Source organism: Cebus imitator, unplaced genomic scaffold, assembly GCF_001604975.1.
Source record: "Cebus imitator isolate Cc_AM_T3 unplaced genomic scaffold, Cebus_imitator-1.0 Scaffold136, whole genome shotgun sequence".
Taxonomy (NCBI): domain Eukaryota; kingdom Metazoa; phylum Chordata; class Mammalia; order Primates; family Cebidae; genus Cebus; species Cebus imitator.
Window position 1 is genome coordinate 297118 of NW_016107451.1, and position 24047 is coordinate 321164.

At 55.2% G+C, this 24047-nt stretch overlaps 1 protein-coding gene across 15 annotated transcripts in view; it reads right to left on the reverse strand.

The window, feature by feature from the left end:
• RAP1GAP2 (RAP1 GTPase activating protein 2) overlaps window positions 1-24047 on the reverse strand; it is a 273881-nt gene that overhangs the window by 237138 nt on the left and 12696 nt on the right. Inside the window, exon 1 of one of the 15 annotated variants that reach the window (XM_017541614.2) lies at window positions 2112-2270. The exons of 9 other annotated variants lie outside the window; for them this stretch is intronic. In XM_017541614.2, coding sequence (XP_017397103.1) covers window positions 2112-2155 — 44 coding nt within the window. In that variant the 5' untranslated portion in view covers window positions 2156-2270. Of the gene's footprint in view, window positions 1-2111; window positions 2272-20163; window positions 20275-20370; window positions 20474-20719; window positions 20890-24047 lie in introns of those variants that run through there. 5 more of the 15 variants (XM_017541613.2, XM_037743147.1, XM_037743148.1 and 2 more) reach the window with 5 other exon arrangements.

Here is a 24047-nt window from a genome sequence, read left to right on the forward strand (position 1 = left end):
GAGGCCTCGGGAGGGCGGGGCTGTGGTTTTGGAGAGGCTGAGATGGGAGATGGAGAGCGGCTGTGAGGCTGGGCCTTCCCCTTTCAGGAAGCCAAGGCTCCTGGGCGCTCCTCCTCCCCTACCCCATCCCACCCACCCACATCACCTTGTCTGCCCCTGAGGCCAGAGGTTACCCACCCTGCATCCAATGCAGCTTGGAAAACCCCACCCCCCGAGACTCTGTTCACTGTCTGGAAGGACCAGGGCTCCAGGAATCTGTGACATCCCCTCCCAGCGGGCAGCCACCCTAGATGATGCCCAAACCCCAGTCTCACCCTCTTTCTGGCTGCCCTAACCTTCCAAGCCCAGAAGGCCCCACCATCCCCTCAACCTCAGTGGGCCCAAAGCAGACACATGCTGTGTGTAAAAGACCTTGCTTAGTTCACCCGCATCTACTGAGCCCGTGTGACAGGCCAGGCTTCCGCGAACACAACAGGGCAGGGCCTGCCCTCCTGGAACCCACAGTCCAGTGGACACTCAGTCTGCACACAGGGGCCTCTGGGACATCCTAGGGCTCTTCCTCCACCTTCGGCTCTGCCTCAAAAGCAGCCCTGGGCAGCCACACTCCTGTCTTCCTCCTCACCTGCCCAGATGCAAACCTCAGGCCCAGCTTTGCCTCTAGCTCCAGAGCAGCAGGTCTCCACACAGGGGCTTCAAATGGAATGAAGTGATGCTGAGACCCGGACCTGTGCCCAGGGAGCTTTCTGACGGCCAGCCTTCCATCTGCGCCACACCTCCCAGAGAAAGGCGGGCCTCAGGGGGTACAATGTCACTGCTTGGCCCTGCCCTGCAAGGCTCCCAGCCCAGACACACACACCCCTCCCAACCAGAAGCCAACTCCTCTGCTGCCTCCCGGACACTGGCACCTACCCTCAGGACAGCAGCTCCCAGGCCCCAGCATCAGGGAGGGCCCAAGAGCAGACATAGGCCACACCGTGCCATTTTCTTCTCATCCACACCGTCCCATCTGCCACACATGGGGTGCCCACATCCCTCCCCGCCAGAGGATGGACGGTAAAGTGCTTTTGAAGGGGAGGAAGAGGGACATAAAAAGCCACACATGGAAGAGAAAGGTTACCAAGGATCGCAGCCCCTCTCTCCCTCACCCTTCATGCCACCCCTGTTAGTCCACCATTTTCCACACCCGGACACCCCCGGCCACCTGCCTCGGGGCCCCTCCCAGTCCGACAACACCCCCAGCCCAGGAGCTGAAAGGAAACCGAGCATGAAAACCACCAGACAATGTTCCCCAGCTGCGGAGAAGCTGCCAGCACTGGGAACCAGGGACAAGCCGTTGGCCTCTGTGTGCCTACTTTCTGCCCCCCAGGGAGGAAACAGCACATCCCTCATCCCAGACAGAAGTTTAGAAGCAAGAGTGGCCAGAGGGCCAAGCAGGAGGCTGGGGACAGACGCAGCTGCTAGGACAGAGCTAGGGGGGGCTGCCTGGCGTGCAGGTGGGAGACCTCCTCTCGCAACCCACCCCCAAGAGAGCAGGCAGCCCAGGGGCCCAGAGGTCACAGACCCACCACTGCAAGGCCACACCAACAGCACAGACAGGAGCATCACACACACACACACACACACACACACACACATACACACACGCGCGCAGCAGCTCAGACATGGAGTGCATGCGTGGCCACACGCACAGGCACATGCTCACACACGGTCACATGGACTGCCAGTCACAGCCACACACGCCTGTACACACGGGCTCACACACACACTTACACGTAATCCCAGACACACACACACACATACACAGGAATCTGCGGACACAGAGACACACACATTCAACTGCAGTCACACGCACTCGAGCGCTCACCCGCCCACGGGCAGCCGGCACAGACCTGCAGGATTCGCCAGCACATTGTGCCCAGAGACAGTGGGGAAGGCTTACGGTCTCTGATATCCCTACTGGAATCCTGCATCTCCACCTGCCAGGGCGTCAGCAGACCCAGCTCTCAGGTACAGCCCGCGCCCCTCTGTTCCCACGGCCGCCAATGTACTCAACAAGACTTCACTTCTAAGTTCTCTCCCATTGCTCAACCGCCCTCCCACCTGTCACCCACCATCCGAAGCCCCCAAAGGAGACGCTGCGCTTCCGGCCAAACATGGTTGTGGCTGCAGAGCCCCGGGTCCCAGCAATGTCCCCGGGGCTGTCTGCAAGAGGGCCGTGGTACGGCAGGGTCAGTGCCGGCACAGGGCGGGGCGCCCAACGTGGCACCTCCCTCTTTGCCTGCCCCCAGCCCGAGCTTCCTGTGGGTGAAGCTGCAGGCTGGGAGGTGTGTCCTGCTCTCCAGGAGGCACCAAGATAGGCCGAGGAGGTGGTGGAGGGCAGCTTCCCCACACCCAGAAGAACCCACAGCTCCGGAAGGGGCTCGGCTGGCAGATTGCTCCACAGCCCAGTTTGCAGCCCGGCCCACACAGCCCCAGCTTCCCAGAACCCAAAGGCACCCAAAGGATTCCCACAGCCATGCCTAGGAGTGACAGAAAGATGCAGCTGGAAGCCTCAGAGGTGCCTGAGCACTGGAGTCCTTCACGCCCACTCCCAAGGGCTGCCTGAGACAGGGACCTTTGCCAGCCTGCTCCACCATGGCTCAGCATATGCCAGAGGAAACAGCCACACATGTCATTACACTGGCACACATGGATGTAAGTATACATGCACATTTGTGGGCATGGGGGCACATGGGATGCACACATGGGCACATGCACGCACAGGAGACCCAGGTACACACAGATACATGCATGCTGACATGCATCTCATCAGACACCTGCACACACCCCAGATCACAGCGCTGCACACTCGTGTGCACAAATGCACACTCATGCAACTCCACAGAGGCATCATTAGACACACCTGCACACCCTTCTCATCGACTGACAGCTCCCCACTGGACACGCACACAGACCTGAATGCATGCACATGTGCTCACAGTCACTCATCAACACACGCAGACCACACGCACACCACACGCACAACTCTAGGTGCATTCACATGTACACACACAGGCACAGAGCTGTACCTGGCAGCCCCCCAAGGGTCTAGACAGATGTCAGAGCAGTGCCATGCTTCACTGGCAGTATAGGCTGGGTGGACAGTACCCGTGTGAGGTGAACTTCTCTTCCCAGCTGAACCTCAGCGCCAGTCCTCATCCCTGCATGCACTGGTGCTGGTCATGCCTGGTATACAGCAGGCACTTACTAATGGCAGCCCCTCAAAGGGATGTGGTACATACACTACAATAGACACAGGGGTGGGTGGGCACAGACAGGACCCCAGGCCCCGCCCTACCCCCCAAGCAGTGGAGAAAGGGTGCCATTGGCCTCTCTCTCCAGCCAACCCTCCTGAAGTCTCCTCTCGGGCCTGCTGCCATTTGAAGGTCCCAGACTCCATGCTGAGGTGCCAGGAGCGAACCCCAACCTATGGACCAAGAGCACAGGATTTCTATTTTCTTGACTCCTTCACAGCAGGGGACACCAAGGGGTCTCAAGCCCTGGGTGGACTGGGGGAGCAGCTTCAGGGTCCTGAACCAGTGCAAGGCTCGGGGCTGACTCTCTTCCTCCAAGGCAGCGAGCCCTTAGCAGGAGCCCAGAGGCTTCCCCCCACCCTCACCTCTGCTCCAGGAAAGTTAGGATTGTGTGGTTCATGCTTTGGGGTGGCTTCAGGCTGCTGGCTTCCACCTGGATGGCCACTCCAGAGTACCACAAGTGCCCATCGCCCCAGTGGCACCCACTCACACCCAGGAAATGCTCAACAGGTACCATGGACACCTTGGGTCCTACCTGCCCTGCCTCTATCTAACCTTCCTCTGCAAAAACAGCTCTGCACTCAATCTGCCTCCAGGGTCAGAAGTGGGCACCTGACCAGGCCTGGCCAACCAGGGCATCCGCTCCTGGCTGTGGGGACTGGTTCAGGAGACCTAAGTGAACCCAAGAAGACACCTTCCCAGGAGGCTTCCCCTGCTAAAGCACGAGACCAAAGCCTGCAGCAGTGGAGAGTGCGGGAAAATGAAACTGACCTACAGGAAGGCAGGGATGAGAACTGACAGAGACGGGGAAACGGGAGGAAGAGCGCGTCTTTTTTTATTTTTTGAGAAGAGTCTCCCTCCGTCACTCAGGCTGGAGTGCAGTGGCATGATCTTGGCGCACTGCAACCTCTGCCTCCTGGATTCAAGAAATTCTCCTGCCTCAGCCTCCCAAGTAGCTGGGATTATAGGCGTAAGCCACCACACCCAGCTGAAAGACAGAGTCTTAAGGGCATCATCTGAGCTCCAGGATCAAGCCGTGCCAGGAGCCAGCTGACCCCGGGTGTGGGAGAGCCAGCACTACCGTGTCTTTATTCCTAAGGCCAGTATGAGCTGGATTTCTTTCACAGCTGGCCGCTCGGCCTGCTCCCGCCACCAACAGCAACACCTGCTCTAGGCCAAGCACCACGCTGGGTGCAGAAAGCACCAGGGTGAGCCAGACACAGCCCACAGCCTCAGTCGGGAGGTGCTGGGGCAGGGGGTGTTGCATGGGTTGCAAATTTCTTTTTTTTTAAATCAGTCAGAGGGAGTTAATGACAGGCCCATCTTTGGAGTATACTTGGATGTGCTTTTATGCATGAGAGAGAAGTGGGGTGAGAGTGACATCACACCTGGGCACACCCACCACCCACACTGACCACATGTGAATGTTGCCTGCCACATGTGTTCTAGAAGATAAAGCTGACAGATGCTCTTATCTGGGGCCTCCCAGTCTATGGAGACACCCAGGTAAAGGCCAGGTATGAACATCTGGACCAAGTGTTCCCAGAGCCGGGAAGTGCTCGGGCCCGGGCCCAGGCCCAGACATCTGAAAGGCAGCCTGCAGACGAGGCAAGGGGCGCATTTCAAGCCTCCGCTGCTGCCACTCTAAGGCTGGTTTCCCCCATCTGGGGGTGCGCTCCCTGACAGCCACAAACAAGACTCATGATTCAGACACCTGGCCAAGGAACAGAACTAGGCTGGCTGCCTCACAGCAGGCAGGGGTGCAGAACTCACAGCAGCCTGGACTTCTTAGACGCCACTGGGGTCCAGGAAGCTTGGAGAAACCAGAAGGACGCAGTGGTCCAGGCACTCCCAGAGTGAGGGCTGAAAGAGGGAAGGGCCTCTCCCAGGCGGCTTTTCATGGCACTTCAAGAGCCGGCTTTTCCCGCCCTCCCTTCCTCTCCTTGGGGCCCCATGACCTCAGGCAAGTTAGCTAACTTCTCTAGGCCTTGGTTTTCTCTTCCATAATTGGAAGGCTGCCACCACCCTCACGAGGTCATCGGTGAACGGAAACACTCAGCACAGGGCTCCAGCGCCATCACAGGAGCTGTTGTCATTACTGTTGAGGGCGATTCTGCCCCTGCTTCAGTCCCGCTCAGCTTCCCGACCCCCCTGCTCTGACCCCTTAGTTCCTCTTCCATGAGCAGTGCACAGCAAGAGGACCTCATGCTCTCTGGGAAGGATTGTGAGTCCAGAGAAAAGGGAAGCAGCCGGGCACAGTGGCTCATACCTGTAATCCCAGCACTTTGGGAGTCTGAGGCGGGTGGGTCACCTGAGGTCAGGAGTTCAAGACCAGCCTGACCAACATGGTGAAACCCCAACTCTACTAAAAATACAAATATTATCTGAGCGTGGTGGCCAGTGCCCATAATGCCAGCTCCTTGGGAGGCTGAGGCAGGAGAATCATTTGAACTTGGGAGGCGGAGGTTGCAGTGAGCCGAGACCGTGGCACTGCACTCCAGCCTGGGTGACAGCGTGAGACTCCATCTCAAAAAAAAAAGAGAGAGAAAAGGGAAGCACTCTGTGAGGCAGGCCCAGCCCTCCTGGCCCCACTAAGCACAGCCCAGCTTCCTCCCACAGCTCTGCTGACTCGGCAGCCAGGCAGCCAGCAGGGAGAGGAGGACAAGCTACGGGCCCAAGAGGGCAGCACCGGCATCTTCGAGTCTCCTGTGGGCCAGCACAGACCGAACCGCTTAGCTCACTTCAGCCTCACAAACCCCACTGAGATGGTGCCCTGTTAGTTTACAGACAGGGACACTGAGGCTCAGGGAAGTGAAGGAATCCAACCACATTAACCCGGCTTGATGATTATTGGCCCCACTCATTCTGGAACCGGCAAAAATACACAGTTCGTCAGTGCCCATGTTACAGATGGGAAAACGAGAATCCTAAAGCAACGCTCAGCTCATCACAGGGGAGAGAATAATGAAGAGGGAAGGAGCAAGCGCCCGGGCCCCCGCACCGCCTGGCTGGATGGGCTCCTTCTCTCTCAGGCTCCTAATGCTTCCCAGAGCCTGCTGTGGGTCACAAGTCACAAGGGCTGTGGGGGTTCCTGGGGGACCAGCCTGGGGGTAAGTCCCAGCCAGAGTCCCAACCCCAGGGCAGAGGTCCAGGGAACCCACCCAGTTTGATGGGCTTTTTTTTGTTTTCTTTTTTAGAGGCAGAGTCTCACTCTGTCACTCAGGCTGGAGTGCAATGGCGCGATCTCAGCTCACTGCAACCTCCACCTCCCGGGTTCAAGTGATTCTCCTGCCTGAGCCTCCCGAGTAGCTGGATTACAGGCGCCCACCATCACCCCAGCTAATTTCTGTATTTTTAGTGGTGACAGGGTTTCGCCATATTGACCAGGCTGGTCTCAAACTCCTGACCTCAAATGATCCACCTGCCTTGGCCTCCAAAAGTGCTAAGATTACAGGCAGGAGCCACTGTGCCTGGCCTCCCCATCATCCTCTGTCTTCATGTGATTTATGAAGGAAGCAGAGGTCAATCTACATCTCCCTTGGATGAATAGTAGACTGAAGCCCGAAGACAGTAGATGACCTGCCCCCCAGTGACTTGGAGGTGGAGCTGGGATGAGAGCTGAGCTCCAGGGGGTTGGTACTGGGGCTGGATGGGTACTGCCTGGACGGCGGAGGATCTGGGTCAGACCACCTAGCGCTTACTTCTCTTGGACATCTGTTTCCTAAGCTTCCTGTAACTGCCTCATCCCATGCCTGGGAAAGGAGCTTGTCTCATCTTTCAGCTCCCACTGGTGGCTGTGAGGTCTGAGCTGCCCAAGCAGAGGAAACCACATTGTCCCTTCCGTTCATCCTGCCAGGCTGGTCTTAAACTCCCGTTGGCCAGGCTGGTCTTGAACTCCTGACCTCAAGTGCTCTGCCCACCTCAGTTTCCCAAAATGACTGCACAGTGATTGCACATCTGCCTAGTGATATTCAGTCCACAGATCACTGCCCTGCCTGCACTATCTCAAGGGCCAGACTGAATTTCCCATTGCTCAAGTGCTGAAAAGCAAGATGATGGCAGATTGCAAAAGGAGGGCTTGTGAAAACGGATTCCAAGAGCAGGGCCCTGACGTACCAAGATTGCACAATTTATTCTCTTTTGTTTTTTTGAGGAGTCTTGCTCTGTCGCCCAGACTGGAGTGCAGCGGTGCGTTATTGGCTCACAGCAACCTCTACCTCCTGGGTTCAAGCAATTCCCCTGCCTCAGCCTTCCGAGTTGCTGGGGTTACAGGTGCGCACCACCACGCCCAGCTAATTTTTTGCATTTTTAGTAGAGATGGGGTTTCACAGTGTTAGGATTGTCTCGATCTCCTCACCTTGTGATCTGCCCACCTTCACCTCCCAAAGTGATGGGATTACAGGCATGAGACACTGCGCCAGGACTTTTTATTATCTTTTTCTTTTTTTATTTGAGATGGAGTCTCGCTCTGTCACCCAGGCTGGAACGCACTGCTGCAGTCTTGGCTCACTGCAGCCTCTGCCTCCCGGGGTCAAGCAGTTCTCCTGCCTCAGCCTCCCGAGTAGCTGGGACTACTGGTACATCCCACCATGCCTGACGAATTTTTTTTTTTTTTTTTTTTTTTTTTTTTCAGTAGAGACAGGGCTTCACCATGTTGGTTAGGCTGCTCTTGAACTTCTGACTTCAGGTGCTCTGCCCACCTCAGTTCCCCAAAATGACTGAACAGTTTATTTTTATCTGTTCAGTAAGGCCCGAGACCAAAACAGTTGCTAGCAATACATGGCTATGAACTAGAGAAGCTACAAATTTTACTACAATTAAAAATTTTAAATAATAACAAGGTATCGGCTGGGCGAGGTGGCTCATGCCTGTAATCTCAGCACTTTGGGAGGCCAAGGCCGGTGGATCACGAGGTCAGGAGATCAAGACCATCCTGGCTAACATGGTGAAACCCTGTCTCTACTAAAAATACAAAAAATTAGCTGGACGTGGTGGCATGCACCTGTAGTCCCAGCTACTCGGGAGGCTGAGGCAGGAGAATCACTTGAATCCAGGAGGCGGAGGTTGCAGTGATCCGAGATCATGCCATTTGCACTCTAGCCTGGGCGAAAGAGCAAGACTCCAACTCAAAAAAAAAAAGCCAAGGTATCACTATTACCCATCAGATAAAGTTTTTTAAAAATTGATAATGCCAGGCGTGGTAGCTCATGTCTGTAATCCCAGCACTTTGGGAGGCCAAGGGGGGCGGATCACTTGAGCTCAGGAGTTCAAGACCAGTCTGGGCAACGTGGTGGAACCCAATCTCTACAAAAAATCAAAAATTAGTGGGGTATGATGGCAGGCACCTGTAGTCCCAGCTACTGGGGAGGCTGAGGTGAGAGGATCACTTGAGCCCAGAACAAAGAGGTTCCAGTGAGCCATGATTGTGTCACTGCACTCCAGCCTGGGTGACAGAGCACAGACTCCGTCTCAAAAGAAAAAAAAATTGATAATGGTGTAAAGGTATAGGAATCAGGCAGGCATCCCATTTATGTGTAGATATTTGACAATATCTCTGTGCTGGTTAATGTTAAGTGTCAATTTGACTGGGCTAGGGGATGTCTCCATAACTGATGAAACATTATTTCTGGGTATGTCTGTGAGTTGTTTCTAGAAGAGATTCGCCTTTGAATTGGTAGAGTAAGTAAAGAAGATGCCCCTTTACCAATGTGGGCAGGCATCATCCAACATATTGAGGGCTTGCCAAAACAGTGGAGGAAGGGAGAGTTGATTTTCTGCCTGAGCTGAGACACCCGTCTTCTGCCCTCAGCTATCAGCACTCCTGGTTCTTGTGTCTTAGGACTTGGACTAGAGCTATGCCACCAGCCTTCCTGGATCCCCAGCTAACAGACAGCAAATCGTGGGACTTCGCGGTTTCCAAAATTGCATGAACCTGGCCAGGTGCAGTGCCTCACGCCTGGTTGAGCTCAGTAATTCCAGCCCTTTGGGAGGCCAAGGCAGGCGAATCACTTGAGGTCAGGAGTTCAAGACCAGCCTGATCAACATGGTGAAACCCCCATCTCTACTAAAAATACAAAAAAATTAGCTGAGCCTGGTGGCAGGCACCTGTAATCCCAGCTACTTGGGAGGCTGAGGCAGGAGAATCGCTTGAACCAGGGAGGCAGAGGTTGCAGTGAGCCAAGATTGTGCCACTGCACTCCTGCCTGGACGACAGAGCCAGACTCCATCTCAAAACAAACAAAAAAACACAAATTGCATGAACCAATCCCTCATAATAAATCTACACGTGCGCATGCACACACACACACACACACACACCCCTGCATACATATGTATATATCTCCTATTAGTTGTACTTCTCTGCAGAACACTGACTAACACACTCCAGCAAAATTGTTTAAGTGTACATACCCTTGGTGCCAACCATTTTGTTTTTAGAAATTTATTGCACAGGTTAACTCATACAAGTTGACAAGATCTATGCATACAGACATTAATCAAATCATTGTAACAGCAAATTCAAAAAATAAATGATCACCAAGGATTAACTACACTGCAGAATAAGCATACGACAGAATACTACATAGCCACTGAAAATAACCAGGTAGCGTTTAATATATGTTTATATATGAAGATATCCTAAAACTCCAAGTTTCAAAAAGCAGCCATAGTGTGCAGTGGCACAGACCTGTAATCCCAGCACCTTGGAAGGCCAAGGCAGGAGGGCTGCTTGAGACCAGGAGTTTGAGACCAGTCCCAGCAACATAGTAAGACCCCGTCTGTACAAAAAAAATTTTTAATTAGCCAGGCATGATGCTGTGCGCCTGTAGTCCCAGATACCTGGGAGGCTGACGTGGAAGGGTCACTCCAGGCCAGGAGGTTGGGGTTGCAGTAAGCTATGACCATGCCACTGCACTCCAGTGTGGGCAAAGAGTAAGACCCTGTCTCAAAACAAAGCCAAAGCCGGACATGGTGGCTCATGCCTGTAATTCTAGCACTTTGGAGGCTAAGGCAGGTGGATCACTTGAGGTCAGGAGTTCAAGACCAGCCTGGCCAACACAGTGAAACCTTGTCTCTACTAAAAATACAAAAATTAGCCAGGTGTGGTGGTGGGCACCTGTAATCCCAGCTACTTGGGAGGCTGAGGCAGGAAAACGCCTGAACCTGGGAGACGGAGGTTGCAGTAAGCAGAGATCTCGCCCCTGCACTCCAGCCTGGGGACAGAGCAAGACTTCATCTCCCAAAAAAAAGAAAAAAGAAAGGCCAGGGGTGGTGGTTTACACCTGCAATCCCAGCACTTTGGTGGGAAGGGGGTGGATCACCTGAGGTCAGAAGTTCAAGACAAACTTGGCCAAAAATGGCAAAAACCCCGCCTCTACTAAAACTTCCAAATTAGCCAGGTGTGGTGGCAGGTGCCTGTAACCCAGCTACTCGGGAGGCTGAGGCAGGAGAATTGCTTGAACTGGGGAGGCAGAGGTTGCAGTGAGCAGAGATCTCACCACTGCACTCCAACCTTGGAGACAGAGTGAAACTCTGTCTCAAAAAATAAAAAAATAGGCCGGGCGCAGTGGCTCAAGCCTGTAATCCCAGCACTTTGGGAGGCCGAGGCGGGTAGATCACGAGGTCAAGAGATCGAGACCATCCTGGTCAACATGGTGAAACCCCGTCTCTACTAAAAATACAAAACATTAGCCGGGCATGGTGGCGTGTGCCTGTAATCCCAGGTACTCAGGAAGCTGAGGCAGGAGAATCGCCTGAACCCAGGAGGCGGAGGTTGCGGTGAGCCGAGATCGCGCCATTGCACTCCAGCCTGGGTAACAAGAGCGAAACTCCGTCTCAAAAAAAATAAAAAATAAAAAAAATAAAAAATAATAAAATAATAAAAATGTAATATAAAAGAAAGGCTTGGACGCTGGAGGATGCCTGAAGGGCTTCTCACGAAATGGGGGCACACGGCTACCTCTTTGCCCACACCCATGCAGCTGGGTCACTCCAGCCCTCCCCTACTAAGCTTGTCAGGGCACCTGGCACCTCACAAGACAGGCCAAAAGGTGGGCGTTCGCGCCCCCTGCAGGCAAGCTTGGGTGGTGCGAGGAGGAAAGGGAGCATCTTCTTGGGCTTAGTTCTAGGATGGCAGCCCTGCTGCCCTCTGGAGAAAGGGGTTGAGGGAAGGGGGAAATCCTCCTTGTTGCAGAAGAGAAGCAACCACCACCTTGTGTCAGAACACACGGACTCCAGCCCCAGTTCTGACACTAAAGGAGCTGTGGGGAAACCACTTAAACTCTCTCCGCTTCAGGTTTTTCATCTGTGAAGAATAACTTCAGGCCGGGCACGGTGGCTCACACCTGTCAGCCCAGCATTTTGGGAGGCTAAGGCAGGTGTATCACCTGAGGTCAGGAGTTCAAGACCAGCCTGACCAACATGGCAAAACCCCGTCTCTACTAAAAATACTGGGTGTGGCAATGCGTGCCTGTAGTCCCAGCTACTCGGGAGGCTGAGGCAGGAGGATGGCTTGAACCCAGGAAGTAGAGGTTGCATTAAGCCGAGATTTCGCCACTGCACTCTAGCCTGGGTGACAGAGCGAGAATCCGTCATATATATATAGAGAGAGAGAGAGAGAGAAAACAAAAACAAAACTAAGTCAAAAAAAAAAAAAAAAAAAGATGTCATATTATTTTTTCCTTTCATTCTTACCATACCAGTCCCCTCCTGGTGAGGACTAGAGCCTCAGAGAGGTTAAGAGACTTGTCCAAGCCCACAGGGCTGGAAGGTCACAGGAGAATTCAAACCCAGAGCCCCCCTCTCAGCCCTTCTGCCATTCCTTCAGGGAAGGCTCACGGCAACGCAGGCCCCAAGTGAGGGCTGCGTTAGATGGGAGATGCTGCCAGGCTGGGCTCGAGCAAACCCCCAGATCCTTCCTGGGCCCCCTGCCAATGTCCTGCTCAGGAGCAGCCCAACCTGGACCACAAGGAGCAAACCCTGAGATTCTCCCTGAGATTCCTCCCCGAGGCTGGCAAGCAAGGCCAGGGGACGATGCCTCAGGCAGATGAAGAGTGACTCACGTGGAAGCAGGCGGCAGGGACAGGAAGAGGCGAAGAGCGCCCTCAGCTCAAACACAGTGTGTTCAGGGCTCACTATCCTGATTTTCCCTGGATAAAGATGGGGGTCCTGGTGGTGTTCACCCCAGCCCCAGGCCCAGAGCAATTCAGCCCAAGCCCCAGCCTCATGGTGTCTCCATCAGCAACACTTGCCCCAGGCCCCTTGAAGGGAGCAGGGTTGACCTGGAATGAGATAATCAACTGGGACAGCAAAGGCCTTTTCCATTCAAGCTCCCCATTCCCTCCCCATTACAGGCCCCACCCTCAGCAGGGCTCTGCACAGTAAGATGCCCCCTGGACTACACGAGAGTGAGTGGGGATTCAGGGACAGACCCTGTCGTTTGGGCAGATCCAAGCCTCACCTGTGGCCAGGGGGTCCATGGCAAAAGTGTACCTGTTGCTAAAAGAATTGGCCAGGCGCAGTGGCTCACACCTGTAATCCCAGCACTTTGGGAGGCCGAGGTGAGCGGATCACCTGAAGTCAGGAGTTCAAGACCAGTCCGGCCAACATGGTGAAACCCCGTCTCAACTAAAAATACAAAAATTAGCTGGGCATGGTGGTGCCTGCCTGTAATCCCGGCTACTCGAGAGGCTGAAGCAGAAGAATCGCTTGAACCTGGGAGGCAGAGGCTGCAGTGAGCCAAGATCACACCACTGCACTCCAGCTTGGGTGACAGAGCAAGACTCCATCTCCAAAGAAAGAATAAACTGCTGGCCAGGTGAGGAGGCTCACCCCTATAATTCCAGCACTTTGGGAGGCCAAGGCTGGTAGATTACTTGAGGTCAGGAGTTCAAGACCAGCCTGGCAAATATGGCAAAACCTTGTTTCTACTAAAAATTCCAAAATTAGCCAGGCATGGTGGCGGACGCCTGTAATCCCAGCTACTTGGGAGGCTGAGGCAGGAGTATTGCTTGAATCCAGGAGGCGAAGGTTGCAATGAGCCAAAATCATGCCACTGCACTCCAGCCTGGACAACAGACGAGACTCCATCTCTAAATAAATAAATAAAATAAAATAAAATAAAAAGTGAAATAGCTTCCACCTGGCTCTCTTTCCGGGTATGCTTGTCCCTTAGCTCAGCCACCATGCTGGGAGGAAGCCCAATCTAGCACGTGGAGACAGCACATAGAGACAGCACATAGAGAGGCCCACATGCAGAGGAACTGACCCAAAGTCAACAGTCAGCAACAAACACCAGATGTGTGAGCAACAGAGCCTTCAGATGACTTCAGCCCCTAGACCTTGAACCACTCCAGCCAGTGCTGAGTGGAGAAGCGTTATCCCCACTGAACCCTGCCCACATTGCAGATTCATGGGCAAAATCAATGTCATCATTGTTTTAAGCCATAAGCTTTTGGTGGTTTATTAAGCAGCATTAGATAACCATCACACTGGCAGGGCCAGAATTTGAACCAAGCAAGCTGGCTCCAGAGCCTGTGTGCCTGCCACTCTGCCATGGTCCCTGCTGTGTAAAAGACAGTACAGAGGAGGGATTTCGAGCCTAGGTCTGGAGTCGGACCTCTCTTCAGTCATTAATTCATTCACTCACCAAATGCTTATTGCATGCCTACTGTGTTCCAAGCTGCCCGCTAGCTCTAAGGATACTTTAGTAAGCAAGACGGACAGGCCCCGATCTAGGTGGGGAGGAGGGGCTTAGGAGGTAGAGGATAAAAGAGGGCTACCTTTATGCAGGTATTTACAATAGGGTGATCGGATCCAAATGGGACCGGATGGCTAGGGAGCCCTGTGTACAGGGGGTGATGTGGGATGGCCTCTCTGAGAGGGAGACTGCCAAGATGAGAAGACACAGCCTTGTGAAGAGTGGAGGGAACCGCAGAACAGGCCTGGGTTCAAAACCTGGCTCTATCAGTTACTTGCCATGTAACCCTGTGGAAGTAAAACAGGCTCTCTGAGCCTCTACTTCCTCATAAAATGGGAAAACGTCCTCATAGAATGGGATGCTTTTTTTTTTTTTTTTTTAGACAGAGTCTCACTCTGTTACCCAGGCTGGAATGCAGTGGCACCTCCACCTCCCGGGTTCAAGCAATTCTCAGCCTCCCAAGTAGCTGGGATTACAGGTGCATGCTACCACGGCCAGCTAATTTTTTTATATTTTTAGTAGAGACGGGGTTTCACCATGTTGGCCAGGCTGATCTCGAACTCCTGACCTCAGGTGATCCACCCACTTCGGCCTCCCCAGTGCTGGGATTACAGGTGTGAGCCACCATGCCCAGCCAGGGATGCTTTTTGAACCCACCCAATAAGACTACTATCCCCTGGAATGGAACTGTTCTGAGGAGTAAATGAGCTGATTACATGTACAGTGTGGAGTCCAGGGCCTGGTGCAGGAAGAGCTCCATAAACACCAATGATTATGGTGGGATGAATTATGCTAAGGCCAAGGCCCCCAGTGGATGCCCAGAGCCCCAGAGACCACTCTGCTCCACATCAGAAACTGTGCCAACCAGGGCTACTGAGAAGAGGGTATGAATAGCCAAGTAAGGGAGCCTTATCACAGCTGCACTGGTGCCCAAGTCACTGAGGGCGGGTCAGGTGGAGGGGCAGGAGCACACGCTTCCCTGCAGCATGCTGGCACACAGGCCACCCCTGCCCACCCCTGCAGCCATCCCTGACTCATTGCCTCAACCCAGAGCTTGAGCCCATCACCCTCAGCGCAGGAGAATGGGGCTGGAGGTTGGACTTGCTGTCCCTCTTGAGGGCCTCCCCAGAAGGCAGCAGGCGCCCACACAGCCAGAGGGGGAGGAGCAACTTCCTCAAGGCAGAGGGAGGAACAGGGTAAGGAAGCCTGCAGAGAGGGTAGAACGGGGCCTGGCAGAAGACACAAGAGAGTCTCAATGGGGGCAGGAAATCCTGCAGGGAAAAAGTATCACCTGCCATCCAGATGGGTGCACTACCGAGAACCCTAGAGAGCACCCAGTAGGTGGCTGGCACACATATCCAGAGAAAAGTACCCATGAACAAGCCAAAGCACACAACAGTGCACACACAGAGATGTGCTCAGAAGAGCCACGCGGAGCCACCCAGAGATGTCCAGACACAGCAATCCAGCAACGAGCCCTGCAAAGCCACGTGTGCACGCCGAGCACAGGCACACCTCCATGTTCCCGACAGCCTGTCCCTCCCTGTCTCTCCCCTCCTGCTCTTGCTCATTGCCAGCCATCTCATCGGCAGGGCCCTGGCTGTGCCAAGGTCCCCCAGGTGCCCACGCCCACTGCCATCTGCTGACCCAGACCCGGCAGAGCCCAGCCAGTGGGCCCAGCATGCTCCAAGAAGGAGGCCAGTAATCCTGGATTTGAACTAGGGAAGGCAGTGGGAACCAGCTGGCCTTGAGAGCAAGCCACAGGTCCAGAACCAGAGCGTGGGCAGGGCCTGGGCTCAGCACTGCCGTGTCTCAGGCCGGATCCCCCAAAGCACAGTCCTTGCCTTGGTATCACACCTGCCTTAGGTGCACCTGAGTCTGCTTCAGATCCTGAGCAGGTGGACAGGAATCGCCTTATAACCATCTGGAAGGATCACAACAAATAGAGAAACAAAAACACACAACATATCCAAAAAAAGTGCAGCATGTCAGGCTGAGATCAGACATGAGGCAGGACTTCCTGCTAGACAGGCACCAAAGCATCGCAAGAGGTGTGGACAAGAAGAATGTCATCCATAAGACGCCCTCTTTAAAAGGGGAGTCAGGCCAGGCACGGTAGCTCTCACCCGTAATCCCAGCACTTTGGACGGCCAAGGCAGGTGGATCACGAGGTCAGGAGTTCAAGACCAGCCTGACCAACCTGGTGAAACCCTGTATCTACTAAAAATAGAAAAATTAGCCAGGCAAGGTGGTGCATACCTACAGCTCCAGCTACTCAGGAGGCTGAGGCAGGAGAATCACTTGAACCCAGGAGGCAGAGTTTGCAGTGAGCCGAGATTGTGCCATTGCACTCCAGCCTGGGCAACAGAGGGGGACTCTATCTCAAAAAAAAAAAAAAAATGGTGGGGGGAGTCGATGGATAGGCTGGTATTGTTGTTTTATTTTTCATTAAACTTATTAAAAACAAATGGCAGAAATCGGAGTAGCCTTTAAATGACTGTAATGAAGACAGCAGCTGCTGCACCTGCCATCGTAGGCCCGGGGTGACCTTGCCTGCAGGCAGGGGGATGAAGGCAGTGACCTTTGTAAGGCCAGCCTGAGCTGGCCATGCATGAGCAAGAGGCAGCTGGATACCTTCCACACAATGTGACCTCTCCTGGAGCGGGTGGCACATTGCTCAGAGATGGGAGAGGGTCGGCAGACAAGGGCCGTCATGGCGCCATGGCAACAGGCCTTGGCAAAGGAACTGCTGGACCTCCTCCAATCGCCACTCATAACCGGACCGAAGTGTTTGCAGACAGCTCCTCCCCTGTCAAAGGGGGTGGTGGCCTGGGAGGGGCAGGTGGATACCACGAAAAGAATGAGGAGGCCTGTGGATACTGTGCGTGAACTAAGCAGCCTGCCCCAGCGTACACCCTGGGAAGCCCCAGCTCGACCTCACCTTCTGCTCTCCCTCCCCTCATGCCACCCCATCTCTCTCCCATTTGGCCACCACCTCCACAGACACTGTGAATCTCCACACACAAGGCTGCCAACCCACCTCCTGGCCCTGGCTCTTCCATCTTTCTTGCCACCTTCTGCCAAGCCACTCAGCTTCCTTTCCTGCTCTGCATTTCTCTAGCCCTCCCCCAGCCCCCTGCCTTGTCCTCCTCCATTGACTGTGGCCCAGACCGGAGCCCATGACCATATGCCAGCTCCAAATGCCAGCATCCACCCTCCTCCACTCCTCCTTCAAGCACCTGCTTCTGAGCTGCCTGCTCCCCTCGCCCCCCTCTGCCAGCACTGGGCTTGTATGTCCTCCTGGGGCAGAGCCCAGGGAGAGGTACAACTGAGCGGCCAGCCCAGGAGCAAGACATCGCCGACTCCAATTCACAGACTGTGAAACAGAAGCATTCAGGAGGTCTGGGAAACTGAGCCACAGCCCTAGAGGAACTGACCAGGTCAGTAGTCTGGCCCGAGTTCCAGGTCCCATGACCAGGAGGGGTCTTTAGAGGTCATCTTATGCAGACCCCCTCCAGCTGAGTGAATGAGCCACCCTGTGCATGTGATCTTCCTGGCTATACAGAAATACCCCTGGGGAAGCTCTTGCTACGGGCCCAGCACCATGTTCAAAAATTCAATAAATAACAGGCGGGGTGTGGTGGCTTATGCCTGTAATCCCAGCAATTTGGGAGGCCGAGGTGGATGGATCACCTGAGGTCAGGAGTTCAAGGCCAGCCTGACCAACATGGTAAAACCCCCATCTCTACTAAACATACAAAAATTAGCCGGGCATGGTGGCATGTGCCTGTAGTCCCAGCTACTCGGGAGGCTGAGGCAGGAGAATTGCTTGAACCCGGGAAGCAGAGGTTGTAGTGAGCCAAGAGCGCGCCGCTGCACTTCAGCCTGGGTGACAGGGCAAGACTCGGTCTCAAGAAAAAAAAAAATTCAATAAATATCGTATTAACACCTAAAACACCCAGATAAGGAAACCGAGGCTCAGAGAAGTCAGGTCACTTGCCCAAGGTCATGCAGCGGCAGACACCTCAGTGCGCTGCTTCCAGCCCTCTCTCCCCCACCTCTCAGCCACTGCTGCAATGACCAGTCCCCACAGGCTCCAAGCAACATCTTACAGGTGCAATGGGACAGTGCTTCATGTAAGGCCAGCTGGGCCTTTTTGGGAGCAGCCGTGTGGGGTGCCCACAGGAAGCAACCTGAGCCCCACACATGTGCCTCTGGAAGTACACACGGGAGTTAACATCCATGGAGCCGCCCTTGACAGGCAGGGGACGGGGCTAGTAGATAAATACTTCCCTGTTCCTCTCCTCAGCAGAGCACTTCTCCGTCTGTACGGCTCCCTGGAGACCGCCCAGGAGAGTGGTGGGAATAATAAAATAGCTGCTTTCCCTTCCTCTCCTTCGAACCCCGGTCCTCGCCCTTCCTTCCCGAGATCACTTCCCAAACATGCCATGGCCTGCAAGTCTCTCCCTCCCATTGAGGGGAATGCAGGAGGAGGGACAGCGGTAGGTGGTGGGGCTGGGACTCACACCCAGGTCTGAGTGACAGCAGCAGGGCCTTCATGCTTAACCACTATGAGACCCTGCCACCAACCCCATCCATGCCAAGGTCCCTTTCCCAGGCTCAAATCATTCTGAGCCATGGTGGCTCAGCCAAAGTGGATCAGACAGGGTCCCAGAAAGAGAGTGAGGGGGGCTGCAAGCACACTTCCAGAAGCAGGGTCCTCTTCTCTGCAGCTGACGCCGCCTCCCACCAAATCACCTCAACACCCTGAGCTGCGCAGTCCCACTTAGACCCGCCCTGACCCTACCCAAGCTTAGCATCTGTCTCTGCCCAGAAGCATCAACCACAGGGGCCAAGAGTGGCTGCTGCAGCTCTTCCCAGCCAGCCCCCACCCCACCCAGCTACCAGGACCCCCCGGCCCCATCCCTCTCCAACTCCTCAACATCTGGGAAGGGAGGAGGCATCTGGGCCAGCTTCTTGAAGCCTGAGCAGCCAGGTCCAGCAGATGCCCACCCCACCCTACCTCTGGACTCAGAAATCCCAGCACCACGGCTTGGACGTGAGGCCAGAGCCTCCCCCAACTCCTTCCTAAGTCAAAAAGATGTGCCGGGACTTTCCCTGAAAAATCACTGCCCAAGACCTCACAGGCCCTGAGTCACTCCCGCCTCCCAGGCAGCTGTGCGAGCTGTTTACTCCCCACCCCGCAGCAGGAAGACCCGGAGGGCAGTGCGCCATGGGAAACTGAGGCCTGTGGGGCTGGAGGAACGGCCCCAGGGTCACAAGGCATGCTACGAAGCCGAGAGCCCCGGCACCTGGCTCAGGACAACCCTGTCATTCCCTACGGAGGCTTCTCTGATGAGGGCCGCTCCACAGGGGCGCATCCCAGCAAACCCACTTGCTCACAAGCACCCTTCAGGTTTGTTAACAAGGATGCAGGGGGAGCTACAGAAAACAAATGGGAGGAAAGAAGGGTACCCCTCAGCCAGCTCCCAAGTCCAGACACAGCGCCGGGTGCTGGCAAAGCCAGAGGACAGTCTACACGGACTCCTGAGGTCTCCTGAACACACGCCTGGACCCCCACCCGGTGCTGGCACCCCCACACCCACCCACACCTCTGGAAATGAGCATCAGGCTAGAAGCGACCTCGCTCCCAAAGACCCCTCCAGGCCTCTCAGCCAGCACCCCGCACCCACGCTACTGTCCCTGCAGCAGGCACAGGCTGGGGCGAGGATGGGATGGGGTTTCAGCCCTCTCGGGGAAAGCAGCAAACCCAGCCTAGCTATAGGGTCCTCCTGGGGTTCCTGGCGGCTTTCCTTCCGCCGCCACCTGTAAACAGCCCCTCTCTGACCTCCATCCCTGCCAGCTTCTCTCGCCAGACTTTCACAGGCTGAGCAGCTCGGGCACACACACCCCACACCCCATAGGTGGCCGTGTGCGCAGCGCCCCCCGCCGCAGGGGCTTCCGAGGGACGGTCACCCCCTCCCCAGCACCACCCGTGACGCCGGCGGGCTCCGCGGGACCGCAGCCCCGCTCGCGCCGTCCGTACGTGCCGGGGTCTGTCTGCACCCGCACGCGTTCACACCCCGCACACGCTCCGGCTCCCCTCAGCCACGGCGGGGCGCGCGCCCCGATCCGGCCGGGCTGCGGCATCCCAGCCCCGGGGCCACTGACCTGCGGCGCAGCCCGGCGCGCGCTGCCTCCCGACGCGGAGCGAAGGTCACCAGGCCGAACCGCGGCTCGCCCCCTCCCTCGGCCCGGCCCCCTGCTCCTCCTCCTCCTCGCGCGGCGGGTCCCTCGCAGCCGCCCAGCCGCGCACGCGCGCACCCCGGCCCGGCCCCGCGCGCCAAGCCGCGCCCTCCGCTGCCGCCGCCCGCACACCTGGCGCCCCCCGCGTCGCCGCCGCGCACGCGCAGCCCGAGCCCGGGCTGACTGGGTCCGGGGTCCTCGCGCTCCTGCTCTCGCCGCGTCGCCGCCCGGGGCGCGCCCTGGGCCTGGCTGTGGCGCCGCTGATCGCCCGGCGCAGCCGCGGGGAGGGGGCGACGGGGTCACAGCTGGTCCCAAGCGCCGTGGGGGCTGCCCGAGGCGGCTCCTCCCGAACAAAGGCGCGGGGCGGGGCGGGGCAGGCACGGCCCGAGGACCCGGGGAGGGAAGGAGCGGCCCCGCCTGCCCCGGGCTCCTGGAGGGGGCGACGGGGAACCGAGGCGCTTGACGCCTGGGCGCCACTGACCTGCTGAGGACGACGCTCGGGGTCTCTCTCAAGCTCTGCGTTGCGCGGGACCCGGAACGGGGTGCGGTGCTGTCCTGCGAGTCTCCGGGGCTGCACCGACCCCTGAAACTCCCCGGTGCCTGGGGTCTGGGGCTGGATCTTTTTGAGACAGAGTCTCGCTCTGTTGCCCAGGCTGGAGTGCGGTGGCGCGATCTCAGCTCACTGCAACCTCCGCCTCCTGGGTTCAAGCGAGTCTCCTGCCTCAGCCTCCCGAGTAGCTGGGACTACAGGCGTGATAATTTTTGTATTTTTAGTAGAAATGGGGTTTCGCCATGTTGGCCAGGCTGGTCTCGAACTCCTGACCTCAGGTGATCCACCGGCCTCGGCCTCCCGAAGTGCTGTGATGACAGGCGTGAGCCACCGTGCCCGGCCTGGAACTTTCTTTCGTGCACTCCACAGACATCCCTCCCTGCTTCCCCAAACCAAGGATGCTCCTGAAGGTGAAGGGGTTGAAGGAATGAAGGGTCCTCTAGCCAGCCTTTGGGATGCTTGAGTCTCATCCTCGTAACCTCCACAGAGAGGGGCTTTGACTATGGCTTGCACATTTCCAGAGATGGGAAGTTCTCTCCCTCCGGGCAACCCACGCCATCCTCAGGCAGCTCTAAGTGCTAGAAAGCCATTCCCTTACTTACACGGAAATCTTGGCTTCTGTCTGTGGGTCGTGGCCTCATGACCCTGTTGGTCATGACTCTGCTCTGGCTACAATGGCCTTCTGCTTCTAGAACAGCCTCGTACTTGCTGTTCCCCACAGAAGGATGCTTCCACCTCGTGCCCTGTGCCCCCTTCCCAACACCCACTCAACACCTATCAACAGCAGCTTCTCGCCCCCAGGCCCTTCAGGGCTCCGCTCAACTGTCACTCTCCTGGGAGGTCTTCCACCTTTTCCAGAATCCACACACCCCCATTGGCTGCTCATTAGCTCAATGCCCTGTGAGTTTCTTTGGCACATTGGTCATACTGGGAAAATTTCTTGTCTCTGTGTTTATATGTTTACCACCTGTCTCTCCCACTAGGATGTGTGGCCCATGAAGGCAGTATCCTGGTTTTCCTTGAGAGCCTGACCCACAGCAGGATCACAATGGATAGTTATGGAAGAAAGAAAGGATAGCAGGGAGGCCAGGTGCGGTGGCTCATGCCTGTAATCGCAGCATTTTGTGAGGCCAAGGAGGGCGGGACATGAGGTCAGGAGTTCAAGACCAGCCTGACCAACATGGGGAAATCCCCATCTCTACCAAAAATACAAAAAAAAAAAAAAAAAAAAAAAAAAATTTAGCAGGGCATGGTGGCATGTGCCTGTAATCCCAGCTACTTGGGAGGCTGAGGCAGGAGAATTGCTTGAATCTGGGAGGCAGAGGTTGCAGTGAGCCAAGATCGCACCACTGTACTCCCACCTGGGTGACAGAGCAAGACCATGTTGGAAAAAGAAAAAGGATAGCAGGGAGCTGACGTGGTGTCCGGGCATGCTGGCCGGCCGGCCAGGCGTGGTGGTTCACACCTGTGATCCCAGCACTTTGGGAGGCCAAGGTGGGTGGATCACCTGAGGTCAGGAGTTTGAGACCAGCCTGACCAACTTGGTGAAACCCCATCTCTACTAAAAATACAAAAATTAGCGGGGCATTGTGGTGGGTGCCTGTAATCCCAGCTACTCAGGAGGCTGAGGCAGGAGAATTGTTTGAACCCTGGAGGTGGAAGTGGAAGTGAGCCAAGATGGCACCATTGCATTCCAGCCTGGGTGACAAGAGCGAAACTCTCAGAATAAATAGGCCATGTGTGGTGGCTCACGCCTGTAATCCCAACACTTTGAGAGGCCAAGGCAGGCAGATCATGAGGTCAGGAGATCAAGTCAATCCTGGCTAACACAGTGAAATCAGTCTTTACTAAAAATACAAAAAATTAGCCAGGCATGGTGGCACGTGCCTGTAGTCCCAGCTACTAGGGAGGCTGAGGCAGGAGAATTGCTTGAACCCTGGAGATGGGGGTTGCAGTGAGCTGAGATCATACCACTGCACGCCAGCCTTGGTGACAGAGCAAGACTCCCTCTCAAAACAAATAATTAATTAAATAATAAATAGTGTCTACTGTGAGGAACCTTGCTAAAATGAATGAATGAATGAACAAATGAATGAACAGTATAGTATCTACTAGACTTGGACCTGGAATTCAGCTTCCAGGACACTTTGGTTCCCAATTCTGCCATCTTGCACACTTGCCATCTGATGTGCTCCAGGTTCCTGCCATCAGCAATGTCACCAGCACACTGGCCACATCCTCCCTCACCAAACCACCTTTAAACACATTGAGCAGAACTCAGCCGATGGCAGTCCACTCGCCAACCTCCTCAGCTGTGCCATCCCCAGCCCATGTTGCTCTGTGTCATCTGCAAGGCTGTGACTGACCACAGGAAAAAAGAACAATTGCTTGCTGAAACTCAGAACCACAATCTCCTGCTCCACCACCTGTCTAATTTTGAGTCTAGAAAACTAATCAGAAAAGCAAAAAGCTTCCCCTAGTAGAGTGAGTTCTTAGGGAACTCACTCATTGATGTGATCGTCCACCTCTTCCTTGTCCAAGCGCCTTCAAGCCTCCTCTTTAATAACTGACTCTGAAACTTGACGAGGACTGACACTAAGAACACCCATCTATAGTTTGTGGACACCACCTTCTTGCTCTTTGTAAAGAAATTACCTCCTCGTTCCCCTACTTCAAGTACAAACCTTATTCTCTGAGAGGCAGTGTGCATAGTAGCTGGGAGCACTGCCACATACTAGCTGTTACTTTCCCTCTGTGCCTCAGTTTCCTCATCTAAAAAACGAGAACAACAGTACCTAGATCATAGCGTTACTATGAAGATTAAATCAATTTGTTCCTGCAAAGCATTTTTATAACACATAACAGGCACAGGCACTTAAAAAAATAACTCTTGGTGGCCGGGAGTGGTGGCTCATGCCTGTAATCCCAGCACTTTGGGAGACCAAGGCAGGCGGATCATGAGGTCAGGAGATTGAGACTATCCTGGCTAACATGGTAAAACCCCATCTCTACTACAAATGCAAAAATTAGCTGGGCGTGGTGGCATGTGCCTGTAGTCCCAGCTACTCAGGAAGCTGAGGCAGGAGAATCACTTGAACCTGGGAGGCGGAGATTGCAGTGAGCCGAGATCACACCGTTGCACTCCAGCCTGAGCAACAAGAGCCAAACTCTGTCTCAAAAGTAAAAAAAAAAAACTATTGCTGGGCAGAGTGGCTCACGCCTGTAATCCCAGCACTTTGGGAGGCCAAGGTGGGTGGAT